Below are 27,619 nucleotides of genomic sequence, written 5' to 3' on the forward strand. Positions count from 1 at the left end.
TTAAATCACAATAATGTTAATATATATTACATATTCCATTGTTCGTATGAGGTCAGGAATATTAAGAAAATGCGGCCAGAAGAGAAAAAGCCAGATACCAGATAGGTGTCCTTTCTATTTTAAGCCAGCTGGCTAAATTAGCAGTATCTGGGAACAGAACATCAGGCCCCACCCCAGACCTATTGAATCAGAGTCTGTATTTTTAACAAGGTCCCCAGGGAACTAATAACTCATTAAAATTTGAGAAGTGTTACTCCATGCTACATACCCTGTAAAATAGATTTTCTTAATTCTGGATCAGTGATTCTCAGTTCTGGTTGCAGGTTAGAATCATCCCAGGGAGTTAACAAAAAAACAAACAAACAAGTAAATAAATTACTAAGCCAGGTGTGACAGTACATTCCTGTAATCTTAGTAATTATGAGGTTGAGATAAGAGGATTAAAGGTTTGAGGCCAGCCTCAGCAATTCATTGAAACCCTCAGCAAGTTAATTAGAACCTAAGAAATAAGAAATAAAAAGGGCATTGCAGGGCATGGTGGTGCATGCTTGTAATCCCAGTACTTGGGTGGCTGAGATAGGACGATCACAGGTTCGAGACTAACCTCAGTTACTTAGTGAGGCCCTCCACAACTTAGTGCAACCCTGATTCAAAATAAAGAATAAAAAGAATGGGTTGAGGGTGTATCTTGGAGGTAGAATGCCCCTGAGTTCAATCTCCACAACTGCAAAAAAAGTAAAGGGCTGATGGTATAGCTCAAAGGTAAAGCACCCCTGAGTTCAATCCCAATACCACAAGAAAACCAACATTTTTTTCTTTTTATTAAATAAAGATGACTGACTTGAGCCTCATCTCCAGAGGTGTTCATTTAATTGGCAAAAGGTGAAGTCAGGCAAATGCACATTTAAAAACAAAATCTTCTGAATATCTAGGCATGGTAATGCATGGTAATGTATGCCTATAATCCCAGTTCTTGGTAGGCTGAGAGGAAAATTACAGGTGCAAGGCCAGCCTGAGTAAATTATTGAGATTATGTTTCAAAATAAAAATTAAATAAATAAATAAATAAATAAGTAGGCTGTGGTGTAGCTCAGAGGTAGAATAACCCTGAGTTCAATCCCCAATACCCAGAATAAAATAAAATAAATGTCTGAGGTGTTTCTGATGTACCATTAAGGTTGAGAACAGTTCTAAAGTGTTGGGTTAAATTTTAGGTGAGTTTTTTTTATTTTGGTTAACTTTTTTTTTACAAGAATATTATATAGGTGTTGCTGTGTACTTAATATTGTGTCCTCTTGGGAAATGCACTGGTCGTCTTCTCACTTTTCTATACCTTATTTGTTGCTTTGTAATTATACATCATATTGGGCTTTAGAGAAATACACATGCACACAGCTTCTGGAGCACTTCCCATTGGGCCCCAAGCCCCACCCTTCTCCCAGTACTAGTCTTTGAGATTGGAATTGGTAATTTTGTATACATGTGTAGCAGTTATTTCAACTGTTACATTGTTACATTTTATAGCTCCAGCCCCCTCCTTCCTTCTCTAAATTCCCTTAATAATTCAAATTTAGTCTCTGTTCTTCTACTTGATGAATTTTTTCTGAATTTCTATCTAGCTTCCATATATAAGAGGGAACATACAACTGACTAATCTTGGGTAGCATATTATCTAGTTCGTCCATTTTCCTGCAAATTACATTATCTTGTTCTTCTTAATGGCTGAGTAAAATTCCATTGTGTGTATATATCATAGTTTTGTGATCTGTTCTTTTACTGATGGACACCTAGGTTGGTTCCATAATTTAGCTAGTAAATTCTGCTTCTGTGAACATACATATGCAAATATTGCTGTAATGTTCTGATTTCATTTCCTTCAGAAAGATGCCCAGGAATACTATCACTGGGTCATATGGTCGTTCCATTCCCAATCTTCTAAGAAACCTCTACAGTGATCTCCAAAGTGACTTTTTTTGGGGGGGAATGGTACTGGGGATGGAACCCAGGGGCCTTCTACCTCCGGGCTACACTCCCAGACCTATTTTTTATATATATTTTATTTGGAAACAGGTCTCTTAAGCCAGCTGAGGCTGGCTTCGAACCTGCCTGATCCTCCTGTCTCAGCCTCCCAAACACGGGGAATATAAGCATGCGTCACCACGCCCAGCTCCCAAAGTGACTTTTAATTTGCGATTCTACCAACAGTGTAATAGGGTTCCTATTTTCCCACATCCTCACCAGCATTTATTATTGTTTGTGTTCTTGGTGATTGCCATTCTAACTGGAGTTAGATGGAATCTCAGTGTAGTTTTGATTTGCGTTTTCCTGATTGCTAATGATCTTAAAATATTTTTCATATATTTATTGGCCATTTATATTTATATTTTGAGACGGATCTGTTCAGTTCAGTTGCCTGTTCTTAGTTGGGCTCTTTGTTTTTTACTGTTAATTTTTAAAGCTCTTTATATATTCTAGATATTAGTCCTTTATCAAGAGAGGTAGTTGGCAAAGGTCTTTTCCCATTTTGTAGGCTCTCTCTGTAGACTCTAGACTCTTTGCTGCACAGAAGTTTTTTAATTTAATGCCATTCCATTTATTAATTTGTATTTTAATTTCCTGAGTTTTCAGGGTCTTATCAAGAAAGTTCTTACCAGAATCTAAATGTTGGAGTGTTGGTCTTATGCCCTCTTCCAGCAGTTTTAATGAGTCTAAGAATGAACAGTGGATTCAGGTGGTGATAACCTGATTTCTCTTTTATGAAAGTTCACATCAATCTTTCTTCTACTGGATTGAGCCATGGTGAGTGAGCATTACCTAAAGCAATCAATAAATTAGGGTTTGTAAGATGGTGATTTCTGATTTGTATTGCTTTTCACTTTTGGGCTGAAATTTTAGTAAACAAACTTTCCCTTGTTTAAAGCAATTGGTGATTTCTTTAAAATATACTTCTTCCAGAACTTTATTAACTTTCAGAGTAAGATGCTGATATCCTACTTCTTTCCAAGGGTTATCAAAACCAAGAAAATGATTTTTTTTAGAATTACAAACTTATTATATCCAATCTCTTCTATAATATGAATTAACACATATGAGATTCATACATAAATGATGTCAGGGTAGCACCTTAATTCACCTTAATTCACAGGTGATTTTCCACAATACCAGAATACAAAACAGTCAAATAGTGTAAACCACCAATAGATGGCAGTCTCTCACCATAGGAGATACTCAACATCACCTTCCACTGGTTCAGTTGAAATCTTGGAGGTGCTTCTTCTGTAGTTACCTCATTTTCGTGCATTTTGCCCTTGCTCTCATGGCAATCCTCAACTCTGGCATCCAAAATTCTTCTGTGCCTTCTTCTATCAAAGGATCTTTGTTTTTTGATAATTTTGTTGTAAAAGTCTAGATATATTTGTGTGCATGTGAGTAGTACTGGGGATTGAACCCAGGGCCTTGTGCATGCTGGACAAACACTGTCCCACTGCACTACACCCCTAGCCCAATTGTAGTATTTCTTTACTCTTTAGAAATTTGGCAAGTATTTTTGATTGGGTTTGTAATTTTAATTGTATCAGGATTGCTACTGTGTTTTTCTTTGTGCTTTAATTAGAAAGTTGAAATGGTTTTGAGTCGTGAGCTCTTAACTCAGTATCTACAGGATGTCAGTTATTTTTATGTGATATTGGAAAACCCATTTTGTTTATTTGTTTCTACATTGTAACAGTAATGACTGTATTTATTGCTTCTATTTCACTTCTTTTTCTTTTAGATGCTTTAATTTTCCTATTTTTGACTAAGCACTTCTATATTGATTTCTTTGTTGTTCTGACATGACCCATTTGTTTTTGAAAACTGCCTTGCTTTCTAAGAAAGCACAAGATATTCCAGACTCATGTGTATATTTCCTGACTCATACCTGGCATTATTCATTCCTGTAAAGAGTCAATATTTGTCTTACATTTTTAAATGGTGTATGGGGAGTAGATAATGAGTCATTTGATTCCTTGATATTCTAAATTACTCAGTAATGTCTTTCTCCTTGAAGGATAGTATCAAGTTCTAAAATGCAACCAGGGTTGAAAATCACTGCTTCTTTCAGAGTCTTAAATAGATTCATGTTTAACTTTTTGTTCAAGACTATTTCATAGGTAAATAGATAACTGATTTATAATTTTTAGATGCCTGGTTCTTGTTTAGGCTTCCTCTTTTGCAATGTTTATTATCATAAGTGAAGTATGTACATAGTTATGTAAAGTAAATGTTTATTTCATTATGTCTTAAAAAAGAGTACAAGAACATATGAATGTTAAATATTTTTATACTAACATTATGAAAAAGAATATTCACAAGCCATTTAAGTATTTTTACTTCCATGAAACTTTAAATTAATTAAGAGTAAATTTCCATTACTCCTCTCGGAATTAAATTGTCTTTTTAACTTCTCTTTTTCATTTCATTTTAACTTGTCTTTTTCATTTGACACATTTTTATTGAAAATGTCTGATGATACAGACCCAGCTAAAGGTGCGGGGAACTCAAGAAGGAGCAGAATAGTCCCTGCCCTCACACAGTTTACATTGGTCCAGGGCAGCAACTAGCTGTAAGCAGACAGTATTTGAGGGATGGTCCTATCCCCTTTCCACAGTAGTCAACAGAAGCTGGAGTTAGGTAGTTCTGTTATCCTATCATTCCTAAGTGATAGAGTTTATGTTACACTTTAATTTTGAACACTTTCCTTTCTATACCTACCCATTCTTCCCTTTAGCAAAAAATCCTGTATTTCTATAGTTATGATATATTAGTTTATTTTCATGAAGATTATAGCCTAATATTTTCTCAGTGTTCCACATCAGTTAGCACTGGAATACAACTGAAAAAATATAGCAAATCAGACAACAAGTGATCATTGGAAGATAACCAGTGGGTTCTGTAGTGTTGTTTTAGTTTGTTTTCTATGCTATAACAGAATACTTAAAACTCAGTAATTTGTAAAGAAGAGAGATTTATTTGACTCACAGTTCTAGAGGCCAGGAAATCAAAGAGTGTGACACTGGCATCTGGCATGGCATGCTTTGTCATGCCATGGGGAAGGCAGAATGCCAAGAGCAAGAGAGCTAACTCCAAGCGGCAACCCTTTTATCAATTCATGCATGGATTAACTGTCATTAACTTCTTAGTCCTTATGACCTAATGACCCCTCCTTAGATAACACATTCCAACACTATTGCATTGGGAATGATGTTTCCAACACACACGCTTTGAGAAGCACATTGAAACTATAGTGATTATGCCAGGAACTCTGCTAGACTCACTCCCAAAACTTACCTTATGGTCTGTGGACCTCAAATGTGTTACTTTGTCAAAATTGAAAATTGCTTCATGCCACAGACTTTGGGTTCAGATCACTTGTAACCAGATATGTTAAATTCCTAGGTGCCAAGGATTGTGTGCCTCATAGTGTCTATCTAATAGCTGAATGTTTAAGTACATCCTGAGCGTCCTCATGGCTTCTTACATGAAAACAAAGCCAAGTCCAGGAGATCAACAAAGGAGTAGTTTTGAATTCACTAAGCAGTACTATCGAAGCCCAGAGTATTTCTAGATCTTTTAAGGGGGATTGAAAATAACCATAGACTTCAACCTCATTCCTAAAAGGAAGGTAAGAGACCAAATTGTGGAGACCCTTTTTTTCTCCTTCATTTGAAAGAGTGTAGTAGTCTGAACTCAAAAGAATATAGACTCATTTTTTAAGCCAGAATACTCTGTATTCTTTGTAGTCATAGAACTAATGAACTCATGAAATAGTCAGTTGATAATTTTTTTTTTTTTTTTTTGTGGTACTGGGGTTCCTGGAAACCCTTCTACTTCTGGGCTTCACTCCCAGACCTATTTTATATTATTTTTATTTGGAAACAGGGTCTCTTAAGCCAATCCAGCTGGCTTTGAATCTGCGCGATCCTCCTGTCTCCACCTCACAAGTGCAGGGATTACAAGTGTGCGCCACCACGCCCGGCTGAGTTGATAAATTCTGACACACATCTCAACATAGTTGTATAAAAATCAAACTTCACTTTCAAATGATATATTTATACCTGCAGAGTAAAAGAACTTTGTATAAAAGCAAGACAAGGCTTCTTCTAAGGTATAGAAACCAATTATTGGACTGGTAAAATATACTAAGTTATAGACATTTCAATTGTACTTTCTATACTTCATTTTCTGTGAGAATGTATAACATGAAAAAAAATGTGACATTTGCCAGGCGTGGTGGTGCACGCTTATAATCCCCGCGCTTGGGAGGCGGACCCTGTTTCCAAATAAAAATGAATACAAATAGGCTGAGAGTGTAGCCTGGAGGTAGAAGGGTTTCCAGGAACCCCAGTACCACCAAAAAGGAAAGAAGAAAGAAAGAAAGAAAAGAAAGAAAGAAAGAAAGAAAGAAAGAAAGGGAGGGAGATAGATGACATTTATAGAAACTTTTCATTATTATTTTTGTACACATTTCAGTGTATTCTCTACTAATATACTTGCTTGATTTTCGTTGTGAATATAGTTTTAATTGTGAGAATACTGTTAGTAAAATATTTTAGAGATTTAGGTTAAAACTTTTAAATTTGGCGTAAGCACTGAAAAATAATAATTTGGTCTATACATGTGCTAATCACATTAACCTTTATAATTCCGTGAGGCAGGTACAGTTATCATCCCACTTTTGGGATGAGTGTTCTAAGATGAAGAACCCAATTAAAGTTGTATGGTTGAGTGGTGGAGCTTTCACTGCTCTGGGCAGTCTAAAGTCATAGCTTGGTCTTAACCTTTTTGTTATGAAGTGGTGTATAGACTAAGTAGAATCCATCAAGATGGGATAGTCTTCATTTAGTGATACATGAAATAGATATAGAAATATGTTTATTTTATTTTTATTTTTAATTTTTTGTGGGGCTGGGGCTGGAACCCAAGAGCATTCAACCTCCGAGCTTTACCCCTTGCCCTATTTTTTATTCTTTTATTTTAAAAAAGGATCTCACTAAATTGCAGAGGACCTTGTACCAGTATTGGGAAGAGGCTTCAAAATGCATTAATGTACCAGTATTGGGAAAGATTTTCAAATTTTCAAATATATCTTTGGTCGTAAAAGAAGCTAGGAGCTTCAGAGAAAGGGCTGCAGGATTCCAGGCACCAACGGTGATTAGCAAGACAACAGAGATAGTTCCAGGGCCTTTTTCATTGTAAAGATTTCCCAAAGAAATGGGAGGATGCCATAAGCCTTCAAGAGATACCAGAATCTGATGATCAAATAACATATTTTGGGTGTAACAAAAGACTTGGGGTCTGTACCAGAAACAGGACAGACAGCAGGAAGAAATCCCCCACATGAAAAGGGCTGGCCCTAGAGGAGATGGATCTGGTTGGGTTAGGAGAGTGGCTATAAGAATACTGTGTCCAGGAGTTTCTGGTGAATTCGTTTGAACCACCCCCTCATGCTATTCCTGAATGGCATGGGGCCGTAACTGTCTTCTGTATTTCTATCTTTTTAATAAACTCCTTTAAATCTTCAGCAAGAGCCCGGGCTATTGCATATTTATCCTTAGCTTGGGTCAAGAAACTGCGGTTTTACAGGAATAGTTTCCAGGAGCCTAGCGAAGGTCCCTGGGGACAATTTCCCAAACCATAACAGTTCACACTGTAACAGACCTCACTAGCTGAGGCTGTCTGTGAACCGCGATCCTCTGGTCTCAGCCTTCTGAATGCTGAATGACGCACCTGAATCTATGCACTACCACACCCAGCTGTTCATTAGTTTTAATGATAAGCAAAATGTGTGTGTGTGCGTGCGTGTGTGTGTTTCTGAGGATCAAACTCAGGGCTTAAGAATACTATGCTAGCTAGGCATGGTGGTGCGCACTTGTAATCCCAGCATTCGGGAGGCTGAAACCAGAGGATCGTGGTTCATGGACGGCCTCAGCTACTTAGTGAGGTCTGTTATGGTGTGAACTGTTATGGTTTGGGAAACTGTTCCCACGGGTGCAACTTAGTGAGACCCTGTTTCAAAAGATAGGAAACCAAACTACCAAACTAATGCATGTGTATCTATGTTCATAGCTGCACAATTCACCATAGCCAAACTATGGAACCAGCCAAGATGTCCATTAATAGATGAATGGATTACAACACTGTGGGATATGTATACAATGGAATTTTATTCAGCCATTAAAAAAAACTCAATTACATCATTTTCAGGGAAATGGATGGAACTGGAGGACATTATGCTAAGTGAGATTAGTCAGTCACAAAAAATAAGAAATCAGATGCTTTCCCTAATATGTGAGAGTTAGGGAGAAATGGGTCATAGGAGGAACTCTAGATGAAAAAGGAAATCCTATAGAGGAGCAAACAAGGCAACCTAAAGGAGGAGAAAGGAGGGGGGAAGAGGAAAATCTCCAAAACATACAATGTACTTAAACATATCGAAGTCAACCACTAAGCCAAGCAAGGGAAGGAGATGGGGAGGGAATGGGGTGGGAATTAGGTAGGGGTTAAATCAGTGATGTGTACATGTATGTACACAGAAGTTTTTTACCCCAATATGATGTATGAATATAATGCACCAATAAAAAATTAAAAATTAAAAATAAATAAAATAAAGGATAAAAAATAGGGCAGAGGGTTTAGCTCAGAGGTCAAATGCCCCTGGGTTCCATCTCTAAAGCCTCAAAAAAAGAAAAAAAAGAATACTATGCTAATGTTCTACCACTCTGCTGTACATACCAGTCCAAAATGACTAATATTTTTAAAGGCTTCCATTGTTATCCTAATTATTCTATAATGAATAAATATGAAACAAAGATGCTATCCCCAAGTAGTTTATAATCAAAGTGGAACAATACAGACTAAATTATTAGGATAATTGATTGTTAAATTGTATGAGACATACTACCAAGCAGTACAGGTGTATTAGTGTGGACAGAAGTGGTCAAATGATCTACATGGAAGAAAAAGACAATGAAATGGGCTTGGGGACATGGATAGAATTAGAATTTTTTGAAATATAGTACAAATACAGTTAATGCTGGAGAAGCAAAGACAAGATGACAATATTTTTAGTATATAAGTAAACCTGAGCTTTTAATAATTATCCCTAATAAGATTGCCTTGCAATTGCTGTCTCAGTAGTTATTTATTTATTTATTGCAGTACTGGGGATGGAACCTGAGGCATTCTACCTTCAAGATACACCCCCAGTCCTATTTTTTATTTTTTATATTGAAATAGGGTCTCACTGAGTTGCAAAGGGCCTCACTAAGTAGTAGCTGAGATTGTCTGGGAACCATGTTCCTCCTGTCTCAGCCTTCCAAATGCTGGGATTAAAGCGTCTGCCACCACGCCTGGCTCTCTATTTTAATTTTAAAAGTTTTAGATTGCCAGGCGTGGTGGGGCACACTTGTAATTCCTGCGCTTGGGAGGCTGGGACAGGAGGATCGCACGGGTTCGAAGCCAGCCTAAGCTACTTAGTGAGGCTTTCAGCAACTTAGTGAGACCCTGTTTCCAAATAAAATATACAAAAGGTCCGGAAGTATAGCCCGGAGGTAGAAAGCCTCTGGGTTCCACCCCCAGTACCACCAAAAAATAAATAAATAAATAAATAAATAAATAAATAAATAAATAAATAAATAAAAGTGTTAGATTGTGCCTCATAGATATACTTAATGGGGTTATATGTAGCTTAAAATCTATATAAAGAATTTTTTTCTTTAAATGGTTTTTAAAGATTACATTCTTTTACTTGAGGAAACCAAATTTCTGATTAATTCATATTGAGAATTTAAAGGGAAATTAAATATTAGCAATTCAGAGGTAGGTATCACAGGGAAATTATTAAAACTAGCTGTGGTAAATATATTATTGCTACTTTCTTAGTTAATTTTCCTTAAATGGACTTTTCTTTAGAATCTTAACCCTAATGAAAGAATGATAAATTTATTTACATCATAAAGAAAAAGTAGAATCAATCACATAAAGAATAATTCCATGTTTAGATTTTCTAACTTCAAGACTGGTTAGAGTTTTTATTAAAATTAAAGTCCTAGCCAGGTGTGGTGGCGCACGCTTGTAATCTCTGCACTTGGGAGGTGGAGACAGGAGGATCGGGCTGGTTCGAAGTCAGCCTCTCTGGCTTAAGAGACCCTGTTTCCAAATAAAAATATAAAATAGGTCTGGGAGTGTAACCCGGAGGTAAAAGGGTTTCCAGGAGCCCCAGTACCACCAAAAAAAAAAAAAAAATTAAAATCTTAAATTTCACATATTTACCTTTACCATTGGTGAATTTCACATATTCACCTTTACCACTGGTTTACCACTATTATATAACAATAATAACTGTTTACTTAATTGAAGGCTAAGCCACTACCCCCTACTTTTTAGTGCCAGGGATTGACAGGGGTTCAGTTTTAAGCTTCACCCCCAGCTCTTTTTATTTTTTATTTTGAAACAGAGTCTCAGTAAATTTCTTTGCCCTATAGTGAACCTGATTTTAAGCTGGACCACATTTTTTAAAAATATAGCATAATCTTTATTTCCCCTTCATGGTCTTCTGAAATTCTTTATAGTGGCAGGGGCAATGCAGGTGCTAGGATTTTTTTTGTCTGCATATTCTTCACAAAAGATGAAAAACAGATATATCATGGACTAAAACTATATCTATTATGTGTTCTGAAATCTCTTATCTCCTGTTTCATCTGCCCAGAAAACAGTGTTGTCAAGATTTCTGAGGAAAAATATCTAAAAATAATTTGTTATTAGGCAAAATTCTCTACAGACAAATGTTATATAAATACTGAAACTTCAGTTACTTTTTCTGTTTTGTGAGTTATAATCTTTTCATTTTCTAGAAATTTCAATTATTAATTGAAATTTCATTATCAATTTCAGTTATTGATATCATCATAATGATAATCAGTTAATAAGAATATCAGTTATTCATTAACAAAGTTCTCCCAAAGTCATTTCTTCATAGATGCACATTTGCTTTTTTCACAGCCTGCTCTGAATATTTCCTGTGAGTCAATTACAACATTGAAGCTAAGTTTTCCAGCAGTATTCACTAGCAACTCTTAAAAAAAAAAAGAATATGTAAAAGAGAAAAATCTACTAAGAGAAGGCCAAATAATGGTAGTTTATTATAATATATTATCTGGCTAATAATCCTCATTTCTGCTTTACATAATTTGCTATCAGTCTTAAAATTTTTGTAAGGCTTTATTGTTTTTATTAAGAAAATACCAAAATACCTTCTGAGCCCTTAAATTTTCATTTCTTTTCCAGTGAAATAAAATTGTGGCAACTAGTGAAAAGGGTTGTTTTCATGGGATTCATTCTCAATGACTTTTACCTAATTTACTTTTAGTATTACATTTTGAAACAAAATCTCATGTTTACATCAGATAATATTTTTTGTGGAACAAGTATTTTTCAACACACATAGTTACTGTGTAAAATCAGGAATATTCTCCTGTAGCCTGTTAGTTATAAATATGGAGATTGTGTTAGAATCCTTGTTAACAAAGGAGGTGTGTGGGCTGATTGCCTACGAACAGGATTAAGCTGTGGGTATCTCACTCCCCTCTATCCACAGGACTATTGTCTGTGAATATTGGTGGGAGGTGCATATTACTTTCCTGGTTCTGAATGATGGCTCAGACTTGGTACACTAAGGTCATGGACTCTTGTTGGAGGATACATGTTGCCTAGATATTTTCAAAGTTCTTTAGACATAGAGTAGGATCTTTGCTTTTAACTCTTCTTCAACCATCAATTCAGATCTTGAATTTGTCTCCTGAGAATCATCATTTGGTTTGTACAGTTGAAATTTTATCAAAAGGTAATTTTCTTGCAAATTATTATTGACAAGTAGCAGTTCTACAGAAATTAAAAAAAACACTGATTGTTATAATGGCTTCATTCTATAGTTGAAACATTTTCAGTGGATTATATTGTTCAATGCAGTTGCCACTGATTTGTTTTCATGAAGATTTATTAATACTTCTGTCAAAAATAGTAATGGAAATCTTGTGGATTTTATATTTTTCTGCACTCTTTTCTTTAAAAATTCATTTCAATTGCTTTTCATTTACTTGAGTTAAATTACTTTGAGAAGTTATTTCTTGAATTTTGCAGCCAGAAAAATCATACACATGAAATCTTTACTTTCTTATGTATTTTAACTGGCATCCAGTAATCTTTATCTTTAGAATATCACCCTTGTTTTACACTTAAGATGTAAAATGCTACTTAGATCCTTTAGTCCTTTAGTACTAATCTCTATGGAAAAGATAGTCTGAATTTAATGACAGTGAATTGTTATGGTCAGCAGAGAAAGAATAAAAAGCATATACTGCAAAAGACAAAACCAGCCATAGTCCCAACTAGCCTTGCTGTAGTTCTATTCACAGTCTGTTACCATACCATTTTTAAAAGATGAAATTTGGGAGCCTAAATTGGTACCATTAAGTTCCTCTGCCATTGTAGAAAAGTGAAGACAAAAGCACTCATCATCTTAATATTCACAGGACTGTGCTAAAGAATAATGATTTAAGATCAAGACAAGAGTTAACTGCCCACCTCACCAACCAGTGGCCTTCCCCAGGAGCTCTGGATGTCAATGCTGTTGCCTTGGATACGTTGCTTTACCGAAAACACAATAAACAGTGGTATGAGTAAGTGTGACACTTTTTTTCCAACTAATTACAAATTTAGTTGTACCAAAATATGTGGCTATCCACTTTGGTTTTTCAGGTTATTCTTCTGAATTTATTATTAGTTTACAACAAAGTTAGGCTTTAGTATGCTGAAAAGGTTGGATTAAGATGATATGTAAAATTTTTTGAAGCCAAGGCACCCTGGGGAAGTAAAATATCTGAGAAATTTTTATGCAGTATTATTATACAAGCTATCTATATTTTCTTTAGCTAAATTTTCAGCCAGTCCTTCATTTAAATCTATGAGTTTTTTAATGAGCCATCTATTTTTTAATTCTAGCTTTGGTGTTATAGTTGCTTGGAATCAATTTTCCTGCTTCTCAGAAAACACAATTCCATCTTATTTTCAACAAGTCTAGTTTGTGGAAGCTATAGGAAATATACTGACTCCATCTATGGACTGTAGACCCTTTTCCTATTGCCTTGTCCTAATGTTCAGGACTATTTCATTTAGTCATAGTGTCTCAGTGTTTAAATGAACTGCAACATTTTGAGTAATCTTCGTTTTGAAAATCATAAATTATATTACCTTTTGGCTTCTAGTCACTTTCCCATTTTGATCATGTTTTTCACTGTATCTTTCTGTATTCAGTGAATTCTCTTTTCACTCTCATATTATTCCATCTTCTACTTGTTTTCTCCCCTTCTCTCTCTCCCTTTTTCCTTCCCTTTAGTCTTTCCCTTCTTCCCTTTCTTCCTCCTCTCTCTCTTTCTGCTTCTTTCTATACTTTTTTTTTATTGAGTCCTTGTTTTTAGATTTCACAGGCAGAACCACACACATCTGTCTGTGCTTCTTAGGGTGACTTTACAAAGCAAATAATAGCCACATGTTTCTACAGGGAATGTCTTGTCACAGGCATACTTCTACCATCTTTACTCTCTGATTTTTTTGCTTATCAAAGGTAGAATTCAAAATATATTTGGACTTTAGTTGTTGAAACAATTGCTAGGGACTTTAGTGTGTTTCTTGTTTTACTGATTTTTTAGAGATAAATTGAACCATATTATTTGTGAAATAAATCAGAAGTTTCTTCAACTATTAAATTATCTTTCCTACTATGATTTAAGATGTTGACTTTCTATGTTCTGTAAATTAGGATCTGGTTCCATTATATACTCTTATCATATTTTTGGATAACTAGAGTGTATTTTCTTTGTGTATAATTTTATCCTCTGTAGTGTATTCAATTAATAGAAGAATAATATTTTCTTTTTATTTCTAGTTTATGAGTGAAAATTGAATTTATAGCAATATTTGGCATACTTTATATACAAAACACATGAGATGCTCTTGCTATTTTAACTGCAAAAATATTATAATGTTAAATTTGGGTAGGTTAAAAGACTATGTCTTTTCGTTTCAGTACCCACATTGTCATACTAGGTAGTAGGAGGCAAAATATTTTAACAAGATAGGCACCCTTACCTGACTATAAAGTTGCCTATTGGTCCAATAAAAAGTCTAAAGTAGAATACTTCTTTCAGGTTTAGCTCTGCATATGTAATAGCAGCTGGTTTATAGAAAGTAGTATAGAATCCACAGAACAAATCACAGTCTCAAAAAAAAAAAAAAAAAAGACAGGGAAACTACCTGTTGATCTTTTGAGCATAGGTCCAGGTTTTAGGCTTCCTGATTCGTTAGCTTCAGGAAGGATATACCTTCCTTTCTAGTGCTATCCTTTATCTGACTGGCCTTCAGATGTGAGTATTGCTTTCAGATGGTCTTATTTCCAAATTGATATCTTTGAACAAAAAGTATATAGCTGGAATATAGTGCAGAGATCACTGGATTGTTAAGTAATCTCTGCTACTTACTTGCTATGCAATACTGGATAATACTTCCTCTTCTTAACCTTTACATTCTTCATATGTAATACTGGGGATAATGCCCATCTAACAGAATTATAGGTTTTAAATTAGGCAATACATTGGCATCCCATAGCGCCTCAATGAATATTTTATTCTTTATGATCTTTATGTCTCTAACCTTGTATCCTATGTGCCAAATAGGGTACATACCCACCGAAGATCCTCAAACCTACTTTCTGAATCTTACATAAAATTGAAATGACCAGCAAATCCCTTATTGTTCTGAAGAGGTAATCCCACTCTCTCATTTACAAGTTAGCCCTCAGCAATTTAGTGAGATCCTGCTTCAAAATAAAAAATAAAATAGGGTTGTGATATAGCTCAGAGGTAGAACATCAATTCCCAATACTGAAAAATAAATAAATAAAATGGAGGCTTGCCACTTCAGATTGGAGAAACTATAATTCATGTTTGAAACTAATGGTCAGCTTTTCATTGGGATATTGTTTTTGCTGTTCTCAAATATATAATGTAACTGAAGACTATGGTCACTAATTCTTTTTAACTTGAACAGTAACTTAAATAAATACAACAGACATTTATTGAGAGCCTGTGTGGCTAAAACCTTTCTAATAATGAATATGAGCTGTCTTGATAATTTGGAGAAACTGAGTCTATAATTTGTTGCAGTTGTTGCATATGCTAGGATATGGTAACTCCATTCCACCAACTATGAGCTCTGTAACTTCATTCTGTCAGTAATTCAGGGCAACTTTAAGAAAAAAAATATTTAAAATATTTAAAATATTTAAAAATATTGGAAAAACTAAACTTAAAAGCATTTATTTGAGCAAAGAATAACTTGTGAGTCAGGTGGCACTCGGAGACAGAAGTGTTTCAGAAAATTCCAACCAGCAGCAGAGGCAGCAAGCTTTTATAGAGTGAACAGGAAGTAAAGTAAAGAAAGCATGTGATTGGCTACAGAGAAGCATCTGCCTTATTGAGGCATAGCATGACTAGACATTTTTCTTACTTGGGTATTGTGTGATGAGTTGGCTGCCTGTGACTGGCTAACGTGTGGCTCTTACAAAAAATATATACTTCTGTATTAGGTTTCAATTTGTTGGTGTACTAAGTTAGATTACATGTCCTTACTTGGAACTCAACCCAGTTACACAGGCTTAGAGTAATGACCTTCCACTTATTTAATTTAGCATCCTGTGCTGTTTGACTTAATTAATTTGTTGGCTTTGTTTATATTTCTTAAGTTGGGCTATTGAGTAACCTGCTCATGGAATGATCCCTCACACAATAGAAGATCTGAAATTTATTTCTATTTTTTTGGCTATTTATACAACTCTTGAAATAATGATTTCTTGATTACTTAGATTGGACAAGATTAGCCATGCTGGATTTTACATTCTTTCTTTTGTTTCACATATGCTGAATATTTGGGAAATTATTTAGGCCTACGATAAGAACTCAACAATAAATAAGTATATAATGCAAAATCCTGCAATGCAACATGGAATAATTCTTTACTTTTTTGTTTCCAACAAGTCAAGTTGAAAGTCTTTTTCATACATAAAAATTAGGTCACATGAGCTAGTTTGATAATCCTATTGGATTATCTGTTCTATAATCTTCTTAGATTATTACCTAACCTACCTATATTTATTTACTTATTTGTTTATTTTGGTATGGGAGTTGAACAGAGAGGGGCATTCTACCTCTGAGCTACACACTCAGCATATTTTTATTCTTTATTTTGAAACAACGTCTCACACTAAGTTGTAGAGGGCCTTACTAAATAGCTGAGACTGGTCTTGAACCTGTGATCGTCCTGTCTTTGCCTCCCAAGTACTAGAATTATAGGCATGTACCACTACACCCAGTTCTAACCCACCTATTTTTTATACCAAAATACCAGATTCATTGTCATCATATTTGTTTTCTGCTTCAGATTTTTTAGTATTTTAAATTTATCATTGGCTTCCAATTTGGGTATGACTCAAACTGTAAAATTTTGAGGCTTGTGAGTTTTTGTGAGTTTTTATATGCCTTTCATGGTCTATCATTTAGGATTTAATTTTTTCTTTATGACTTTCACTTCAGGTATAATAGGAGTTATCCTTTCCATGTGTGTCTTTCAAGCCTTTTTGGAGTAGGAGTCTCTAAAGCACTGAGGCAGAAATAACAATGTAATTTGTAAATTGGGTATTGACCTGATTAACACGTATTCTTCCCTATCAGGCTTTCCTTGCTTCATTCTGGTAATTTTGCTAGACTAAGACAGTGTAGACATTCTCCTGTGGCAAATATTTTTTTCTTAAGTATATTTCTATGTAAATAACAAATATAAAAATAGCATATTACTCCATGTGAATGTGCTTCTAAAAATACAGTGTACATGAATGTTTTTATTTTATATGTGGTTAATACCTGTTTCCTTACATATATCACATATACTCTGTTGCTTACTACTAAATACTATAAATTATTTTTAACCTCACCTCAAGACATCTGTTGGAAAATCACATATCATTATTTTTGATCATTGATATAAATAAAATATAAGTAAAAATTAACCACTAAGTAAATTCAGGCCTATTGCTCAGTTTCCTTTTAACTTGCCTTTCTTTGGCACTCAATTTCTCTTTCCTCTTTTCTTTCCTATTTCTTCCTCTCCCTCCCTCCCTTTCTTTCTTTCTCTCTTTCTTTCTTTCTCTCCTTCTCTCTTTCTCTTTCTCTCTTGCACTGAGGATTGAACCAGGGGCATTCTGCCTTCATCTACCTAGCCTTTTGAAACAGGGTCTGAGTTGCTGAAAGTCTCTCTGTTACTGAAGGTGATCTCAAAGCTTAAATCTTCCTCTCTCAGCCTCCCAGGTACTTGGATTATAGGCATATGCTACCATGACAAGCTCTTTGGTACTCAATTTTATGTATAGAATTTGTATAGAGTGGTTTAAAAATGCTTAAATAGTTAGATGTTGAGTGTAGTAGATTTTATTATATCTCAGATGCCTATGACATGTGACACAATTCCCCACAAGTTAAATTTAAATTATAGCTGGGTGTGGTGGCACACGCTTGTAATCCCCACGCTTGGAAGGCGGAGACAGGAGGATCACGCAGGTTCATAGTCAGCCTCGCTGGCTTAAGAGACCCTGTTTCCAAATAAATAAAAAAAAAGGTCTGGGAGTGTAGCCCAGAGGGAGAAGGGCTTCCAGGAACCCCAGTACCACCAAAAAAATAATAATAATAATGTATAACTCTTATTATTTGGAGTTCTTATTTTGAATAATTTAATTTAATAATTTTTAAAGACTCCCTTCTGAGAAATTAGTAATAATACCAATAGTACCAACAATACCAATAATAATATCAATAGATTGATTATGCCTAATGGATTATATTTAAATCTTACAGTATAATGTTAATGAGTATAAAATTCAGAGATAGAGCCCATCGTGGTGGGTGGTATACACTTCTAATCCCAGTACTTGAGAGGATGAGACAGGAGGATCACAGGTTCTAGAACATCCTCAGCAAGTAGTGAGACTCCCATCAACCCAGTGAGATCCTGTTTCAAAACAAAGAAAAAAAATAGGGCTGGAGGTGTAGCTTGGAGGTAGATGCCCCTGGGTTCAATCCCCAGTGCCAAAAAAAATTTCAAAGATAGGATTTAGTCATGGGCTTTAAAGATAGAACTTTCACTGGGAGTGGTGACACACCTCTATAATTCCAGTACTTAGGAGACCGTGACAGGAGGATCACAGGCATGAGGGGCAGCCTCAGCAACTTAGCAAAACCCTGTTTCAAAATAAAATATTAAAACATGGCTGGGAATCTAGTTCAGAGGTAGAATGCTCCTTGTTTTAATCCCAGTTACCCCCCTCAAAAATAAAAAGAAAGAGAGAAAGCTTCCCCCATGGACAGTTTATTGTATACGAGTTTCTCATGATGAAAAATCAGTATCAAACACTCAAGCCATCAGTTCAAAGAGGACGCCTCCTGGGACCTATCAGAAAATAAAAATAATTTAGGAAAGAAACATTTATAATTTTTCATTAGATTCCTGTGTTCTTGCTTTTCTCTACAGCTAAAGAAATAAGACTTTAATGAAAGTAAATGAAACTTTTAGTGATAAAATTATACTTTACATGATCTATTTCAGAAAACAAAGCCGTTCAAAGAATAAGGGTTTCTAATAGAAGACAAATCTTTTCTTCCTTTACTAGAGGAAAGATTAGTTAGTAGTTAAGGGAACAGAATTAGGGTCAGGCTACTAGATTTAAAACTCATCTTTGGCCGGGTGTGGTGGCGCATGCTTGTAATCCCTGGCCTTGGAAGACAGAGACAGGAGGACCACGCAGGTTCGAAGCCAGCTGCGCTGGCTAAAGAGACCCTGTTTCCAAATAAAAAAGTATAAAATAGGTCTGGAAGTGTAACCCGGAGGTAAAAGGGTTTCCAGGTACCACAGTACCACCAAAAAAACCTCATTTTTGTGTGCTTCAATTTCCTTTTCTATACAATGGAAGTAGTAACCATTCCAACTCCTTAAGATACTTGTAAGGATTAAGTGCATTAAAACATATATAATACATAGAATAGTGTTTCACATGTTCAAATGCTATGTAAATATTGGTTATCATTTTTATTATATATTATGGAGCTTACTAAAGTGTTATCTGATGTATCAGAGGTTTCCTGTAATTTTAGGATATTCTTTCTGTGTGTGTGGTATTGGAAGTTGAACACACATGCATTCTACCTCCTAGCTACACCCCTAGCCCTATTTTATTTTTTATTTTGAAACACGATCTGAGAGGCTCACTAAATTGCTGAAGCTGTCCTGGAACCTGAAATCCTCCTGTCTCAGCCTCCCAAGTACTGTAATTACAGGCATATGCCACCATGCCTGGCTTAGAATTTTCTGATACTTACAAATTATAGTTGCCAGGTATGGTGGCACACACCTCTAATCCTAGTTCTTGGGATGTAGAGATCGAAGGATTATAGGTTTGAGGAAAGCCCTAGCAATTCAGCAAGACTCCCAGCAACTTAGACAGATTCTCTCAAAATAAAAAACAGAAAGAATTTGAGGTGTAGCTCAGAAGAAGAATGCCTCTAGGTTCAGTCCCCAGTATAAAAAAAATTATATGTACTTTCCTATAAATAATCTCATGACATATATTTCTAGGAAATTACATGGGGTTTGGTTACCTTGCAAAATAGATGTTGAGCTTGAAAAACATTGCTTTTCTGAGACTACATTTGGAAATAATGAATTTTTTCATGTGAAATGTGAATATTAACAATGCTGCATATGTCTTTTGAATTATTTTTATCCTGAAGAACAAAATATGGGGAAAAGTATAAGATTTCATTAACTTTATATTTTATTTATAGTTATAGAAATATATATATTTCTAATTAATGAATTAGCTTAATCAAATTGGGCCCCAAGATAGTAAATAGATGAGGTAGTGAGGTTAATTATCTTAATGATATATTAATACAACAAAATATTTATTACCCAACACTTTTTAAGTATCTGAATTATAGGAATTTTTATTAATTTGTTTTATAATAACTGTCTATAATAACACCAAGGCACTGAGAACTGAGACATAGGTAATTATTACATTATTCCAATTGTGTTTCCTCATTAAGAATAATTTGTAGATTTTATGTTTTTTGAGAATTATAAATAACTCAATTTAAAAGTTCCCAACTTTAATCATCTGGACAATCAGAATTTGGTGTAAGGATTTTAATTTTTTTTACAAATTATTTATCTTTTCTGTTGTTAATGAGTAAAACAGATATGCCTCCAAATAGAATAGGAAGAAAAGTATAATAGCGATCATATTGAAGCCATGTTAAAGGTAAAAGTAGGGTAAATGTTGGGAGAAAAGCCATCTAGAAATTTAATCAACTGGAAATCATTGAAGAATATCTCTAGAAACTGTTTTTGTTAGAAGAAATTCTAGTAGTGATTTATCCTTATTTTATAGGAAAAGTTATCAAAGTCTTGACCAGTTATCAGCAGAAGTTAGCCTTTCTCAGACTTCTTTAGATCCAGGCCATTCACAAGAAGGAGATGGAAAACAAGACTCATTAATCAATGAAGGTAAGAAAATATATGTGTTTGAAAATAACATTTCTGTACTACCTATATTTTTTGCGGAAATTGCTAGAGAATAATAGGGACATTTCTCTGAAGCATGCTAGAATTAAAGTGCCTTCAGGATTAGAAATGATCTGTCTTTGATCCTTTCTCATGTGTTTGTGTCTAACATTTTTTTTTTTTGGTAGTACTGGGGTTCCTGGAAACCCTTCTACATATAGGCTACATTCCCAGACCTATTTTTATACTTTTTTATTTGGAAACAAGGTCTCTTAAGCCAGAGGGGCTGGGTTCGAACGTGCGTGATCCTCCTGTCTCCGCCGCCCAAGTGCGGGGAATACAAGCGTGCACCACCACTCCCGGCTTGTGTCTAACATTTTCAAAAGCTCCTCTATGCCGGGCGTGGTGGCACACACTTGTAATACCCGTGCTTGGGAGGCGGAGACAGGAGGATCACACAGGTTTGAAGCCAGCCTCGCTGGGTTAAGAGACCCTGTTTCCAAATAAAAATATAAAATAGGTCTGGGAGTGTAGCCCGGAGGTAAAAGGGTTTTCAGGAACCCCAGTACCACCACACACACAAAAAAATACTCGTCTATTCTTACTAAATTATTAATAAAAAAGGGAAAATATGCTGAGGACTTCAGGCAAAAAATATTCAACCACTTACAAGGTAAAGAAAATGAATTTGGCATTTAACTTCTCTAGTAAGTTGTAAAATGATAAGTAGAAAAAATACAAATGTTCCTATATAACACATTTTTAAAGTGAAGAAAATATAACATGTAATAAAATAAGCACAACAAATAATACAATAGCAAAATGATGTATCATATTGAAAATAACTCCAAAAGAAATATGTAAAATAAAATGGTAAAACATATCATGTAAAGAATATAGTAAGTATAATAATTATACATAAAACTGTAATGAAATTCTAAGTTGTTAAAAATGGCTATATATAAAGAGATAAACATATTTATACTAGGCAAATTAAAACACAAAGGAATCAGAGTAGTAGACCTGATATCAGACAAGTGGAATTAAGTCCAAATGCACTAAACATTAGAAAGAAAGTTATGTGTCAATGCTAAAAGTCACAATTAAGATATAACAGGACTATGTACCAAACAATAGCATACATCTTTATACATGTGATTGAGACATAGATAGAAACCTAGAGACAATATGAGACTTAACATACTATTTTCAGTATAAGACAAATCAGATAGACAAAAAACAAGATAAAAAAAGATCTCTGGCAGAACAGTGCAGTTCAGATGGTAAATGTCTCTCAAAGACCCCTGTGTTAAAGACTTAGTACCCCAGATTGGCACTTTTCCAAACTGGTGGACACTTGAAGAAGTGGGACCTAGTGGGAGGTATTTAGGCCACTGAGGGTCCTGCCCCCGATGAGGACGTGGGACCCTAGCCTCTCCTCTTCCTCTTTTTGCTTCTAACCATGAAGTGAGCAGCTTTGCTCCTCCACACACTCCTCACTATGTGGTGCTGCCTCACCATAAGCCCAAGAAGAAACAAGGCCAATTAGTCATTGACTAGAACCCCTGAAACTATGAGCCAAAAGTAACGTTTTGTCTTCACAGGTTGATTATCTCAGGTATTTATTACAGTAAGAGAAAACTCACTGGCACAAATATAAAAAGACTAAACATAATCAATAAGGCAGACCTTATGAATAGCTGGAACTTCATATGCTAATAATAATAGATAATGGACCTTCTTAAGTATGGAGAGAATAGTAACAAAATGATCATATATTAGATTATAAATAAAATATTAGTTTATAACGTCAAACATTACAAATAGTATTCCTTGATCACAGTGTGAAAGAAGCCTAGAAATTACTGATAATAGAAAGGCCCTTCTCCTGGAAATAAATAAACTTTCTAATAACTTTTGGTAATATAATTGAAATTATAAATTTCAAAAAAACCCAATGATAATAGTTTTATAAAGTATGTTTATTTTAAGCAGTAGAGAAAATTATACATTTTATGTATTTTTATTCATAAGATGGAATAAGATAAATGAATATATTTCTAAGCTCAAAAAGCTGGAAAAAGAATAAAAGAGCAAAGCATTTAAGGAAGGAAATAATCAAGATGAAATTACAAATAAGTGATAGAATAGAAAAGCAGTAGTTTTTTCAATAACAAATTAGAGGCAGCTAATTTGATTATAAGAGAGAAAAACAAAAAGAACTCACACGAGGAAACAATCATTAAAAAAGAAGAATTTTAAAAAATAGCAGGAGGCTATTTTGCAGACCTCTGTACATAAACTTGAAAACCTAGGTTAAGTGGATAGTAAATACATTTCACTGAGGTTGGACCCTTTAGAGATAGCAAGCTTACACAGGCCAAAACCCAGAAAAGAAACAGAGTTATTAAGGAACTCTCCACATACAAGGCCTGGCTCACATGGTCCTCAGGAACATTCTACCTAAATGTCAAAGACCAAATAGTCCCCCAGTACTTCATAAATTATTATTCTAAAACATGGAAAATGAAGGAATACTTTATAATTAATTTAGGAAATAGCTCTAACTTGATATATACAATATGAAAAAGAAAAAAATACAGGTTAATATTGCTTATGGATATTGGTAAAAAGGTTCTAAATAATGTGCTTATTGTTTAGAACAGCATCTAGCCATATACAAAGAAAATGATACACCACAACCAGCTAGATTTATCCCAAGTGTATATATAATATTTTTCTTAAAGCTCTTACTTAATGGAAAATACTTAGCTCAAGAACAAAGTAAGCCGGGTGTGGTGGCGCACGCTTATAATCCCAGCATTTGGGAGGCTGAGACCTGAGGATCATGGTTCGCGGACAGCCTCAGCTACTTAGTGAGGCCCTCTGCAACTTAGTGAGACCTGGTTTCAAAATAAAGAATAAAAAATAGGGCAGGGGGTGTAGCTCAGAGGTTGAATGCCCCTGGGTTCCACCCCCGGACCCAGAAAAAGAAAAAAAGAACAAAGTAAAGAATATTCATTCTTCCCACCTCATTTTAACATTTTACTAGAAATGTTAGATAATGCATTTAGAGAAGAAACTTCCAGTAGAGATGTGAAAAATGGATTTTTGTAGATGAGTTAGTAGAAAATGTGCCAAACCCTGGAGAAATAATACTAATTTACACAATAAAAGTAGTCCTGAACAAAGGAAAGTAAGAGAGAGAGAGAGAGAAAACCCACAGTTACCATACAGAGTGATAAGGGGAGATAAGTACAGAGTGCTGCAGGAACACTTCAGAGAGGCTATTTGAAATAATACATAATCAAAAACATCTCATACCTAGCTCAGCTTACATTTCTGTAACTGCATGAGTAAAACCTAAGTTTTCCATCATCTTTGGAAACCTGCTGATTTTCAAAGACTAGCTTTTCACAGCCCCACTTAGAGCTAATAGTTATACAGTGTGGGTTGAAATTTAACTCTGGAAAAAACTTTATTTACCTTAGCCATGAAAACAGACCTACCATTCTTTTTCAAGGTCCTATTGAAGTCCATCATTTAAGAAAATCCGTGGTCATAGTAGATACTGAATAAAAGTTCAATACACGAATGCAGTCTCCTAAAATCAAGCCTTCCTATTGAGTTGGGGCAGTACTATATGACCAAGAAGAACTGCTTTCTAATGCATTACTTGGCCTATTACGGATTTGCTGACCTGGGCACTTTCTGTTACTTAGTTTTTTTATCATCCTTTATTAGCAAACTGAGGATAAACATGTTTTAAGAAAAAGGTAAAATTTTGCTCTAAAAAGAAGCATAAACTGTCCTGTGTGGTATTTAAGGGTAATATTGAAACTCCTTGAAGGTCAAACATATATGTTTAGATACAAATCTTTGACTTCATAGTTGATTATATTTTCACTATCTTGTAAATTATGGAAGTTTCTAGTGCTTCTAGGATCTTCTTAGTGTGTCATTCATCAAGGCTTTTTATTATTTATTTTATTTACCCTAATTTTCAGGTAAAGAAGATACTCCATCATTACTTGGTTTGTGTGGGTCCCTAACGTCAGTAGCAAGTTACAAGTCTTTAACAAGCCTAAAATCCAATGACTGCCTTGCAAGTCCCACAGCAGAGATGACGAGTCCAGGCCTAACTCCTTCCTGAAAACTTCATGTAAAAGCCAAAAGTTTCTATATAATAAATGTTCAGTTTACATAAGTGTGACTGCTGGGGAGACCTTTGAAATTTTATATTGTTCTGGTACATGTCTGGAATTCTGCTGCTTAGAGAGGTCAGTACTCCATGGAAACTTATAAGGGAAAAACAGTGGTCCTGACATTTTTATTTTTTAAAATTTTGTCTTTGTCATTGCAGAAGTTTAAAATTGAAAAGGCTTTTAAAAACTTTCAAATATTCTCCAAAATGATTCATTGCAAATTGTACATAATTATTATTATTCACCTAATTTTTATATATTTGTTTAAGTGCATCTTGGTTGCCAGAGGCTGATTTCAAGGTTTTATTCCAGTGACTTAAGCTAAGTATTTTATTTCACTCCTTTATTCAGTGATTAAATCTTCAGAAAAAAAGATACTTTCATTTTTCATTATTTTTTATTTTCTAATGTTTAAATGCCATGTTTTACCAGGTGTGGTGGTACAAGCCTGTAATTACAGTACCTGGGAGGCTGAAACAGGAGGATTGCAGGTTTGAGGTCAGCTTCAGCAACTTAGGCTCTCAGCAACTTAGTGAGACCCTGTTTCCAAATAAAAAATCAAAAAGGACAGGGATTATAGCCTGGAGGTAGAAGGCCCCAGATTCCACGCCCAGCACCACACACGGACACACACACACAAACACACCAATAAATTAATTAATTAATGTTTTAGAAGGTTCTCAGCTGCAGTTTCACAGTAGCCTTTCTCTCTCTCTCTCTCTCTCTCTCTCTCTCTTTCTTTCTTTCTTTCTTTCTTTCTTTCTTTCTTTCTTCCTTCCTTCCTTTCTTTCTTTCTTTCTTTTTTTTTCTTCCTCCCTATTCCTTTTGCTCTCTTTTGGTGCTGGGGCTTGAACATCCAGGACCTTGAACATACTATGAAAATACTCTGAGCTATATCCCAGCCTTTTAGTTTTTCTTTAACATTATTTGATACCATCTTAACATTCCATTTAACATTTTATAAATTTTGTAGGAATGTGCCTTTTTGGGCAGTTAATGACTTACTTTGTAAGGGGTCATAGGGAAAGTATTTTATATGTATATTATATATGGGGAAAATAAATGTCTTATCTTTGTTTCCCAAGATTTTCATTAAAGGTTATCAATTTAAAAATATGATCAGGTATATTTGAAGAGCTGGAAATATTTCAAAATATAGAACAAATGAAATGAAAAAGTGTACATCAGGAAAGATTTCAAGTTCAGTTAGAGATCTGAGGAGCTTCTAAAGGATCACTAGAATACTACCACCATTCTTGACAGTAAATACATACATGTCTGACATAGAGTGCTACTCTTCTCCCTTGAGTGTGACAAGTTGTGTCATATGTTTTACAGACTCCATGTTATGTCTTAATCTTATTTTAAGATTGATGTTAATATTTTAAAATCCCTGCATTTCTACAGGTAAATTAGTTTTTGTTTTTATAATACACACTTAAAATTATTTTGCAACTTTTGAAATAGCTACATTTGTCCTTAAATGTTCCATCATATCAAAAATGAAAACATATGAAGTATATTTTCTATAGTAAGAAATAAGAAAATATGATTAGTTGTGCCAAAGAAGTTTTATATGTTGTTTACACGAAGAGGCCACAATATTTACCTGGGACTTCATATGGTATTTTTGTTTATTACTAAAATATTACATGCAAACATAGTAGCTTTGACATATGGAAAGAATGTTCCTAAAAGTTTTTTAGAAGAGATGAATGTAAGCAGTTTCATTCTTTATATTAGAATTATAAGAAAATAGTAGTTCTCTACAATATTTGGAGATTAGTCTCCTAATTTGGAATATAAAATAATCAGTAATAACAAGGCCAGTCTTATATGTGATAGTCTAAACAGTGTCATTTCAGGGACAAAGGAACCCTCAAAGCCCTTAAAATAAGTTACATTAGATATGCCAGAACATGTTTCTTCAGCTTAAGACTTTAATACTTAAAAAAATGCAAATATACTTGAGAAATGGTACCTTTAACCTATTCTCAATTCTATATTTCTTATTGGGAGTGAAGTATCCAAAGCAGTTTTTAATCAGTGTGGGTGAAGGAAAAAAAGATACAAACTGAAGACAAATGAAAGCTTGGGAGGGCGGAGTAAGGAAATGGCTAAGGAGGGGAACTCTGGACATTTTAGGCTGGCCTTGAACACTATTGCTGCTTTTCTGAGAACTATCTGAATGTTAAATGCTTCATCATTCATGGTCCACTCTCAGCTGACACTTGATTCTTTAGTCATTAAAAAATATTGTTAAAATTTTTTCATGCATTTTTATCTTGTAGAAGGGAATTTAAGATTCTATTATTAGTATGATTTTTCAAATTTGTCTAAAGGAAACAGTAACTTATGTCTCTCAACATGCTGCTCAATGCAGATTTAAAGATGACATCTGAGGATCTTGACTTTTTCTCCTTTCTTGGAGCTCTTGGTATGCAATACATCTGCTACTGTGAAATTCAGATTTCTACACAGTTGATTACACCCTAGTTAGAGGTAGTGTGTAAATGTTTGCATGAGGAAACAATGTATGTCTCAATCTTTAGTTTTAGGTGGTAGTGTTTATTTTTAACAATCCCCCCCAAAAGAATGCTCAGTTACATGTCAATATTTCCATGTGTATTTTGTTGCCTTGATGTACTATACTTGTTGCATGTATATTAAAGATTTTGTACCATGCATTAAGTCTTTTTTTCCTTGGGAAAATT

General features: G+C 34.6%; 1 protein-coding gene across 4 annotated transcripts in view; it reads left to right on the top strand.

The window, feature by feature from the left end:
• RUNDC3B (RUN domain containing 3B) overlaps nucleotides 1–24,853 on the top strand; it is a gene marked incomplete at both ends in the record, with an annotated part of 134,585 nt that extends 109,732 nt beyond the window's left edge. For 2 of the 4 annotated variants that reach the window (XM_080701633.1, XM_080701634.1), the window contains 3 exons: nucleotides 12,570–12,716; nucleotides 20,588–20,703; nucleotides 24,708–24,853. In XM_080701633.1, coding sequence (XP_080557759.1) covers nucleotides 12,570–12,716; nucleotides 20,588–20,703; nucleotides 24,708–24,853 — 409 coding nt within the window. The remainder of the gene's footprint in view (nucleotides 1–12,569; nucleotides 12,717–20,587; nucleotides 20,704–24,707) is intronic. The other 2 variants (XM_080701635.1, XM_080701636.1) reach the window with 2 other exon arrangements.
• Nucleotides 24,854–27,619: the final 2,766 nt, after the last annotated feature.

This window comes from Muscardinus avellanarius (assembly GCF_963383645.1).
Source record: "Muscardinus avellanarius genome assembly, chromosome: 9".
In the NCBI taxonomy this organism is placed as follows: Eukaryota; Metazoa; Chordata; class Mammalia; order Rodentia; family Gliridae; genus Muscardinus; species Muscardinus avellanarius.